Here is an 11115-nt window from a genome sequence, read left to right on the forward strand (position 1 = left end):
AAACAACATGAAAATTGTTTCTATTTATATATATATATATATATATATACACATACATACTTGTGTCTCTACATATGATGTCTAGTAGGTGGTCATTAGCAGGATGTTCTGATTCTCCTCTTTGCACACTCATGGTAGGACTGTACATCCCAGCCCCACCAAAGTTCACCAGGCTAAGGATTTTGCTTTGACAAATGAGATGTGAGCACAATCACCTCCGAGTAGAAGGCTTAAAAGCTGGTGCGGCATTTATCATGTTCCCTTCCTCTCGGTGACTCACTGAAGCAGGTGCTGAGCTGGAAGCCCGGGTCTCTGGATAATCAACATGGCAGGAGACGCTTGTCCCCACACCCCCAGCAAACCACATCAAACCCCTAAGTATGAGCAAGAAGCAAACTTCTGTTGTACTTCTGTTGATACTCCAGCACAACTGAGTGGTCCTGATACACACAGGAATAAGAAAAAATATCTGGGAAAATACATACCAAACTGCATTCTTGATGTTACCCTAAGGAAAAGAGATAGGAGACAGAAAGGGCAGGGAATGGGTGGCGGGGGGGAGCACTTTGGGGTTTTACTTTATATACTTGGGAATTATATAAATTTTCATAAGCACATACTGTTTTTAGAATTTGAACACAAGGTATTTGTAAATAACGGAAGATGTCCAGAAGTTTTTAGATTGTTGCTTTTAAAAATTCCAATAACCGCAGTTCTAACACAAAGAGAAATAAAATCTCCCCGTGACCATAAAGAACAGAATATGAAAACTGGCCTCTGCAAGAGTTCTAGGCAGAGGGACTGAAGGGCTCCTTTGAAAAGTAACACTGTACTTAGGGATGCCCACTAGACAAACCGCCCTATTCTTTCAGCTCCATTAAGGATGCGAAGGTTTTACTCAGATGACACAGAAGCAGATGGGGGAAGAGAAGGAGGCATCAGCAAATGGCTGCTAGCTAGGACTTAGGAAGCATTTATAAAAATTACTGGATGACGGTTCCCAAACACGCAGAGAAACAAACATGCACGCAAATGGCGGCCAAGGCAGCTGTGAAGGCAGGACCCGGTATGATGTGATGCAGAACGAGAGATGTCAGTCCATCTGGAACAGAGAAACAACATCATCGTTCTCTCTGGCAAAACCACAGCCTTTGTGGAGGAATCTCAGGGAATGACTGGGCTGCAGAGGAGCAACCACATGGAAAGGAGGGTTCAAAATTAATCAAAGCAATAAGGTTATTTGCCTGTTGACGCCATCAATTTTGTATTATAAAACTGAATTAAAATGTCATGGAAATTCATCAGAGGGAAAACCAACTAACAAGTATTCTTATTTGAAAGTACCAAGCACTTTCAAGATTTTCAGAATTAATCCTCACAAGCCTATCATGTATTTTATGCTCTTTCTTAGAGATGAGGAGCCTTTGGCTCAGAGAGATAAAGGAACTTGTCTGGGGCCACAGAGCCAAGATTCAAACTCATGTCTGGTATGGTCTTTCCAGGGTCAGTGGGGAGGGCTGCTTAGGAATGGAAGGAAAAAGTAAAGACATCAGCCCAGGGAATTTGCTTCTCTGTCCACATCAACAACCTCCTTATTTGTTTTATGACCACAAAAGGTAAGTACTGATGTCACTCAAATAGCTAAAATAAATTTCCAGTGTTGACATACATAGTTAATATACCAGAGTATGAGACTGGCACCAGGCTCAGAATGGAAGCCTTAAAATATTCAGTTAAACCCACAAAACTTTAAAAGTATAATTGACTTCAAAAGAAAAGAATTTTAAAAGTGTTATTTAAAAAAATTTTAGGGACCTCCCTGGCGGTCCAGTGGGTAAGACTCTGCCTTCCAATCCAGGGGGTGCACGTCTGATCCCTGGCCGGGGAGTCATCATCCCACAGGCCTCATGACCAAAAAAACCAAAACATAAAACAGAAGTTTTAACAAACTTAAAGTTTGTAATAAACTCAATAATGACTTTAAAAAATGGTCCACATCAAAAAAAAAAATCTTAAAATTTTTTTTAAACCTAAACTACATCACATTGATATTTGTGCAAAATGTACCTGCCCTTATCACACAGAGGGTTCTGGGTGTGTTTGTTATCTGCTGTATCCCAAAAACTCAAATATAGCCTGGCACAAAGTAGGTCTCAGAGTATTTGTTCAATATTCAAATGAGCTGTCAAGTGTGTTTAACCAGTAACCTATATATGAAGATGAAATTCTATACTCGTTGTCTTCTAGTTTAAAACACATATATAAATCAAATAACCAATATCTATAGTTACCCAATAAAAGGAAAAGTACCAGTAACTGAACACAAACAATGTGCCCAGCATTGGGTTAAGGCAATTTACATACTTCCCCTCATTTAATCTCACAAGAACTCAGCAAGAATCACTATGGCCCATTGACACAGTTGAAGAAATTGACGCTCAGAGTGGTTCTGTATGCAGGACCCAACCTGCTCGGTCACATAAGGAATTAGTGACAAGGATTTTAACCCATCTGTGTGAATTTCAAAGTCCCTGCTAGCTCCAGGACATACTACTTTCCCTCTAGAGAAGCCACTTAAAGAGTGGCCAATTACTTTTATAATATGTTCTTTTCAAGGGATAGATTTAAAAGAAAATGTATATTTGAATTTTTGTATTCAACTTCTGACAGAAAACCAGAATACCTCCAAAATCGAGGCCGTTTACAATAGAGAGCATATTTCTGTAACACAGAAAACTGCTCTAACAATTGCAATACCTGCTTAAAAACTAAAATTTTAATTTGTACTAGTTATAGAACTGGAATATGAGCTCTTGGAATACACTGTCTTTTAAATGAGAGGCATTAGTGTGGATTCATGAGGCTTTTATACATATTGTATTGTTCAAGTAGGAGTGGTAGTGAATTGTGATTTTTATGGTGTGACAAATTTAACTTGCAAAGGAAAAATTCTAGCGTGCTAGGTGTTAAAATAACATGTCTGTTGAAGGAGAACATTGGATGGAGTAGGCTATAAACTGTCCTTAAACATAAGGCTGTTTTCAAAAACTGGAAAGTAAATTGCAATGACTATCATTAAAATGAGGAAGGGTGGAAGGTTAAACTATCCAATTTTTCATTTTTTAATCTGCCTTCATCCACCAAGAGTCTGCAACACAGCAGCTCATGCAGCAGGCTCAGGCCCCACAGAGGAGCAAGGCCACTTGGCTAGTCAGTGCACCAGAATCTCTTTACCCTCGTGGGCAGCCACGAGATAGGATTTGGAGAGTGCAGACACCAAAGGCTCCCTCTGCCAGGCAGGATATATTTCAGTGTGTTTTATTTTAAGTCCTATTTGCAACGTCAGCCTCCTGGTTCTAAGTGACACCATTGCCATTCGAGAGTTATGAGTCAGATGAGGAAAGAGAGGGTTCAGAAGTGGAGGATTATACAACACACTGAAAAGTGGGCTTGGGAGCAAGGCAGACTGTTTGAACCCTGACTCTCCGACTTCTGCGCCCAATTCCATTTCTTCTGTTGTTATCTTCGGGGGAATTCCCTGGCGGTCTACTGGTTAGGACTCCATGCTCTCACTGCCAAGGACCCGGGTTCCAACCCTGGTCAGGGAACTAACATCCCACAAGCCTTATGGTGCTGCCAAAAAAAAAAATGTTATCTTGGAATAGTAATAACAGAATAACTCCTTGCAGGGTGGATTTTAGCAAAAGATTAGCAAAGAAGACTGTAGAGGCTTGTGTACTGGTTATAAGCACAGGCCCTGAATGGCTCAGACACCTGTTACCTGTGTGGCCTTGGGCTACCCCTGAACTAACCTCCTCTCAACCTTGGTTTTCTCAGCTGTAAACTGGAAATAATGGGGAAAAATAAAAAGGAAATAATGGGATCCACCTCAGAGGGCTGCTGTGAGGATTAAATAAAATAATACACAATAAGTGTTCCATACAAGTTTTAATGAGCAGAAAGCACTTAGAACATAAAGCCTAGCATGTAATATGATATTTCAAAGACAGTAACTAACATCACGCAAGTTGTAAGTAGGATGATATCCTAAGTATATACATGCTTGGAAGAAAGGCTGGATACACTTCTGAAAACAACACACGATTTGGACACTATTGAAGCAAAGAGCTCACACTGTAACAGATCTTGTGAAAGTCACTCACTTGTGTTCAACTCTTTGCGACCCCACGTCAGGCTCCTCTGTCCATGAAATTCTCCAGGCCAGCATACTGGAGTGGGTAGCCATTCCCTTCTCCAGGGATCATCCCAACCCAGGAATTGAACCCAGGTTTCCCACACTGCAGGCGGATTCTTTACCAAATGACCCGCCAGGGGAGCCCTAATAGATCCTGGGATAGGGTTTATGCCAACTATTATCAACAAAGGTCTCTCTATCAAATCTCTCAGCGCCCTTGATCACGTTAGCTGGTGTCCATGACACCACTGCGTACATATACACAACTGACATCTCCAAGGAGAGCAGCTCGCAAAAAACAGTGGTGTCTATTCTCCATGGTGTCTTTTCCCTAAAGTTTTCTTTAATGAGTGTGTCAAAACTGCAAAAAGAATATACAGGAGAGGCAGAGAGAGGCTCACATGATTAGAAGAGAACCACGCATTTTTGTAAATATTTATTGAGCTTCTACTATGAGCGAGGAACCATGTCTCTCTTTCATGTCTCAACTTCACAGTGACTCTATAAACATGATTTTGCTCTTCTAAAATAAACTTTCATCTTACCTACAAGTGTACAAGAGCTAACATTTATGAACTGTCCTTTGAGAAACACGGTGGGCACCATTGCATTAAACCTGACTAGAGTGGATACAACTGAAAACTGAATCATTTCAGAGAGTTGGTGTGGCTCCCTTGAGACTGACAGCGTGGGCAAGGGAAGCATGGTCTATATATGGCAGGAATCTGTGATCATACTCAGCCAGAAGCACAAGCTTCCTGGCATGGCCTTCAGCGTCCTCCAATCTGGCTCCTTCTTCATCTCTGCTCTCTAAGCCGCCATCACCCCATCCTATGTATAAAACCAAATCTCCCTGCCTTGGCTCCTCCTCTGTATGGAACGCCCTGTACCTAACTCTACTCCCAGGCTGGGATGCAACTGTCAGTGTACATGTCTGTCCCTGGAGGGTACGGAGAGAATCCCATTTGTGTCTGTACCTGCCACCCCCCAGGGTCCACCAGCATCAGCAGGAGGGAGCAGTGGCAAGGGCACAGAACAGGAGGCCAGTTTCAAATGGAAACCTGTTTCAGATGCTAGCTCTGCCCCTCACAGCTCTCTGACCTTGTGTAAGTTAACCTCTGGGTACTTCGATTTCCTTCTGTGTAGAAATGGAGACCAAAGGGTTGTTGGGAGAATCAAATCCTTGGCTATATGTGACGCACCCAGAAGAGTGCCTGGCACAGGGGAAGGGCTGTGGAAGGATTCATCATAGTTGTTTCTTATCACTGTCACTATTGGTTACTGTTGTTAAGTGTCTGTTAATAGAGAAAAGTCGGGGAAGAAGGGAGATTGTGCCCTGAAGCCAAGCAAATGCTGAGCTCCCTCGCTGGCTCGGTGCCGCCCTGCTCAACAGCCCAGTGGGGGAGCCCCTCACCACTTACTCGCAGAGGAGACACAGACCTTTCACTTTGGGTGGTGCTCATGTCCTTGTTTCTCACCTGGGCTGCCCACCTGACCCCTGCCAAAGCCATCTGGCTGGGGACCCCCACATCCTGCAGTGACGGGACAGCATGACACACAGAGGGTACTGCTGTTCACCTCCTTGCAACCCAGCCCCCAGCAGGGTTCGTGCTCCTAGAACATCAGTGCTGAGCATTAGAGGTACACTCTTCCAACAGCACCCCTGTAGCAGATGGGGAAACAAGCCTGGTGAGGCTGTGTTTGCATTTTGTTAGTACCCAGTTTATATATATAGAGATGTTACCTATCATGAAGCCAACTTTGCTGCAGGTACTAAGAATACGATAATCATCGTTTAAACCTGGAAGGAACTTTAAAGTTTTCCTAGCCTGGCACTTTTCGAACTCCACGTTCTATGGTGTGAAGATGAGAGGTCAGCTCTGTGGTTAAGTCATCCATTCATTCATTTAGGGATCACCCACCACCTGCTGGGCATCAGGGACACAAGTCAGAAACCACCCCTGTCCTCAGAACCTCACAGGCAAACAGGGAAACCTGATGGTAGGTAAATAATCAACCCTCTAACAGTAAAGTCCTGTTGGGAGTAAATTATGTTAAAACATCCTAGAATGAGCATCTCCACTTACATGCCAGTATGAGCAGGAGAACAGGCAAAGCAGGGCCTGGAGGAGACAGTTATGGGTGGCACCTCAGAAACTGCTCACCCCTTCGAGTTCACCTGCACGAGGGCCTCACACAGACTAACACTACCATTATGTGGCTGAAGCAGCAGAGAGACTGGGAACCATGGACCTAGCTGGACCCATGGACCTAGCTGGACCCACTCCCATTCGACAGACAGGCAAACTGAGGCTTAAAGAATTGAACTCACTTGCCAAAGTCCCAAGGCAGGTAAACGGAAAATGCTTAAGGTTTCGTAGTGGCTCACACAGGCTTCCAAAAGAGTCCACATCCCACAGCGTGGCACACGATCTGACCCCTGCTCACCCCTCCTGCCTCCGCTCGCACCATTCTGCCGCCCTCTCTGTGACCCAGCCCTACCGAATTAAGTGTGAAGCCCCGACTGCACCTCTGCTCTGTCTGTCGCACTCCCTGTGCGAGGGATCCAAAGTCTACGATCCCTAATAATAATAATAATTCCCAGAACTCAGCTCGGGGCTCTCTCCTCCAGGACATGGCCCTGACATGATGCTCCTCTACCTCCTAGAGCAGGTACACCTTTACACAGACACAGAAACACTCATCACGTAAGGTGTTCATCCAATTCAACACATATTTATTGAGCACCTTCTGTGTGCCAAGCACCTGAGGAAACAGCAGTACATAAAACAAGGCCCTTGCCCTCATGGAGCTTACATTCTAATGAGGGAAACAGACAATAACCAATACAAAATCCAGGGTCACTAGAGTTCAGTGCTATGAAAAACCAATAAAGAAGAGCAAGCATCAGTTGGCGGGGTGGGGGGCAGGGGGGGCACAGTTACAGGGGAAGGCCTCTCTGAGAGGGTGGCATTTGCTCAGAGGTCTGAAGTGATAGAGGAAGCCATGCCAACAGCTGGGAAAGGAGCATTTCAGGAGCAGCAGCAGAGGCCCTGTAACTACTGCAGTGATTACTTTCTGTGTCTTATCACTTACTGAACTTGGAGGTCCTTGAAGGCAAGGGTTACATCTTAAGCATCTTTGCTTCGCAGGGCCCAGCATCCATAGTGGACAGTTACAGAATGAGTGACCAGCATGTGTGGCTGCTGATTTCTGAGTCTGGATGGCTCCATCTCTTGAGATCTGGCCAGTTTTGTGTCTCTCTCCCCAACCCTTGCCCCAGGGCTAAGTACAGGCCATGCTTGGGCCAATCAGCCTTCCTTCATTCTGTGGCCTGGTCTCAGCCCCTGGATCCTCCCTTCATTAGGACTATGGTACTGACAAGCTCTCCATGTTTATCTCCTTCTGGTCTTCATATCTACCACCTTGACCTAGGCCCCTGTCCCAAAACCCAGACACCTAGTACTGGGAGCCGCCCTCACTTTCTCCAGATTTCATGGGCATGAAAGCCCTCCCCTGATCCCCAAGCCCCAGGGCTGGGGGGCCCTGACACCCGGAATCAGACTATTCAATGGCTAACCCCTCCCTATCTGGAAATCTGCCCTGCCTGACTCTCAACTCCCCTCCAAACCACATGACTCCTACTGCTGGGACAGCAACCCTCTGACCTCATTAATTCTATCTGTGGCCATCTCTCTGTATGTTCCAACTTCATTATACCATTCCTGAAAGTCTTCTCTAGCCAAGGCCCAGGGCTGCTAAGGTCCTGCATCTTCGGGTCGCCTGTTACAGATTCTGTTCCACCAGCAGACCACATGGGTCCAAGCCTCCAGATTCGACTACCCTAAACCACATCCTGACACTCCCCAAAGCACATTAAATAACATTAGGCACCGCAAATAAAGTCACATCCACTCAGTCAACTACAACAGATTATCTTTGGATGTCACTGGTGCTTCATCCCAACCCCTTCCAGATCTAAAATAAGTTCAAGGACAAATAATCCATTCCTTCACTCACCCTTTTGCCCACCAGTTCCTGATGCCTGTTTATATGCCAAGCCTCGGGACATAAAAACCCCAGCACCTACACTGTTGACAGTGATACTGATGGTGATGTGTTGGTGATGGTGGAAGAGAGAGAGGAGCGCGTGGTAAGATGAGTTCCTATTTATTGCAGACTTGGGTTATATTATAATACACAGTGAGTCTTCCAATACTAAGAAAACTATGAGATAGGTACATTTGGCCTGACTTTACAGAGAAAGAAATAGGCTAAAGAAGTGAAGCAAGTTGCTCAAGGTCACACAGCTAAGTGACATGATGCTGAGACCCTAGTCTATCTGCCTCCAAAGTACAAACGGTTCGATTTCCGCAAGGGGCCACCCAGTAAATGCTAAACAAATAAAACTTAAGGAAGAAATGAAAGACAGAGAGGATCGACAGCTTTCGGGACTCACAACTGCCGGAGGAGACAGACATACAAACAAATATCTATAATGTGGGGGAGGCGAGTGCTGATGGCTGGAGATCATGGAACCAAAGGTACTGCAGGGGAGCTCTAGAGGAAGGACAAACTAACTCGACCTGGAGGGATCTAGAGCAGTCTTGAGGAAGTGACTTGGGGCCTAGGCTTTGAAGGAGAAGCAGTTAGAGGCTGACAAGCGTGGCACACAGCAGGAGCTTGGCCCTGAGACCTGGCCTGAGCCAGCAGGCTCCTCTGAGGTCTTCCAGTCCACCCCCCCCTGTGCCCACGCGGCCGGGCCGGGCCTCACCTCCTTCCACTTGAGCTGGCGGATGCTGATCTTCAGGGCGTCCAGGGAGGTCCTGGCCTTGGAGCTGTCCACGGTGACCGGCCGCAGAGAGCAGTACTCGTCGGGCTGTCCCGAGCTCCGCTTGCAACTGCGGCCCTTGATCCTAGACTTCCCGTGCGGGCAGAGGCCAGACACCGGCTCCGGCTTCACCAGGGACACGGGCAGCGTGGGCGGAGGCCGCGGGGGAATGCGGGCGTCACCTTCCTCGGCCGCGCAGGGTGGCGCCGGGGCCGGCTCCTTGGGCTGCTCCTCCCCCGCCTTGCGCTCCGGTTCCCCGGCCGCGCCGGAGTCCACGCGGACCTGCTCATTCGCCGCCTGCGCTTTGGTCCCGGCCACGGCCTCCGCCTCCCACCAGGCCGCCAGCTCCCTCTCGGGGCTGCCCCGCAGCATGGCCCTCAGGGCTGGTGCCAACGCCAGTGACGGAGCCGCCGCCGCCGCCGCTCCGCCGCCCCGGCCCCCGACCAAACTGCCGTCGCTGCCACCGCTGCCGCGCGCTCCCCTCCCGAGCCGGTTGCCATGATCGCTCAGGCTCCGGTTGACAAGGGCAGTCGCCCACTGGACGGGGCCCGAGAAGGGACAATCGCCGTCACAGGCCCGGCGACCTCATAGGCGAGGCTGCTCACGTGGTCAGGCCTGTCACAGAGGCGGCGGCGGACATCTTGGAAGAGGGCGGAAGCGGCCTCGGCCCGCCCCCTGGGAGAACACGCTGAGTAGCTGAGCTCGCAGAACTTGGAGCCGACAGGCTGGAGGTGAGCTTGAGGATGGAACAGCTATCGGAGCTTGCAGGGCTTCTGAGCCCCAGGACTGGGCCGGAGAGACGATAGTTTCAAACAGGAAACCCACTTTCCTCCACTCCACGCGCACTCACTGGGGTAACTCCTGATCCGACGGAGGAGGCACAACCGCATCCATTCTAGGCACTTTCACCCTCAGAAAGAATCTCAGCCTGATGATGGAGATAACAAGTCCAGACCCTCAAGGAGCGGCTGCTCGTTTGAGGAATCGCTTTCTCGTCCTGGGAGAGCCCCCAGACTGAGAGGGGGGACACCCTTCCCTGTTGGGAGCTCGCAAAGGAATGGGGAAACCATGGGAAACCTGCAGATTCGCGGTTTAGTTGAGGACATCAACCAGCCCCTTTTCATATTATGTCATTAAGAAAGAAATTTGGTATCAATAAAATACACATAAAATGTGTCATTTTAACCATTTTTTTTAGGTATAGCCAAGGGAAAAGGCAATGACACCCCACTCCAGTACTCTTGCCTGGAAAATCCCATAGATGTAGGAGCCTGGTAGGCTGCAGTCCATGGGATCGCGAAGAGTCAGACATGACTGAGCGACTTCCCTTTCACTTTTCACTTTCATGCATTGGAGAAGGCAATGGCAACCCACTCCAGTGTTCTTGCCTGGAGAATCCCAGGGACGGGGGAGCCTGGTGGGCTGCTGTCTATGGGGTCGCACAGAGTCGGACACGACTGAAGCGACTTAGCAGCAGCAGCAGCAGCAAGGGCGTTAACACAGTCACATTGTGCAAACATCACCATTTATCTTCTGAACTTTTTCATCTTCTCCAACTGAAACTCTGTACCCATTAAACTCACTGTACCCATTACCTCACAGCCCCCGGACCTCCATTCTCCTTTCTGTCTATATGAATTTGATTAACTGCCTCATATAAGTGGAATCATCCAACATTTATCCCCTCGTTTCTAGCTTATTCACTCAGCATAATGCCTTTGGGGTTCATCTGTGTTGTAATATTATTAGAATTGCGTGCCTTTATAAGGCAGAATAGTGTTCCATTGTATGGATAGACCGCATTGTGTTTATCCATTCATCGGACAGTGGGCATTTGGCTTGTTTCCACGTGTCTATTGTGAATGATGCTGATATGGACGTGAGTACACAAATACCTATTCCACTCCCTGCACTCAATTCTTTTGGGGTTGCCCTGTATTTTTAAAGCCAATCCAAGGAGAGGGCTTTCCCGTCTTGCCTCAGGGAACCACATTTCAGTTTTTTTGGGGGAATAGGGCTGGGAAGGGAGAGCACCTCATACAGAGGACAGTGGCTGTGGCAGCCCTCATTGGTAGCCACACTTTCCAGA

General features: G+C 47.5%; 1 protein-coding gene across 1 annotated transcript in view; it reads right to left on the minus strand.

Moving 5' to 3' along the window:
- TTLL11 (tubulin tyrosine ligase like 11) overlaps nt 1-9496 on the minus strand; it is a 266109-nt gene extending 256613 nt beyond the window's left edge. The window contains exon 1 of the mRNA XM_040225037.1: nt 8970-9496. Within this exon, the coding sequence (XP_040080971.1) occupies nt 8970-9398 (429 nt within the window). The 5' untranslated portion in view covers nt 9399-9496. The remainder of the gene's footprint in view (nt 1-8969) is intronic.
- Nucleotides 9497-11115: the final 1619 nt, after the last annotated feature.

Source organism: Oryx dammah, unplaced genomic scaffold (assembly GCF_014754425.2).
Source record: "Oryx dammah isolate SB20612 unplaced genomic scaffold, SCBI_Odam_1.1 HiC_scaffold_25, whole genome shotgun sequence".
Taxonomy (NCBI): domain Eukaryota; kingdom Metazoa; phylum Chordata; class Mammalia; order Artiodactyla; family Bovidae; genus Oryx; species Oryx dammah.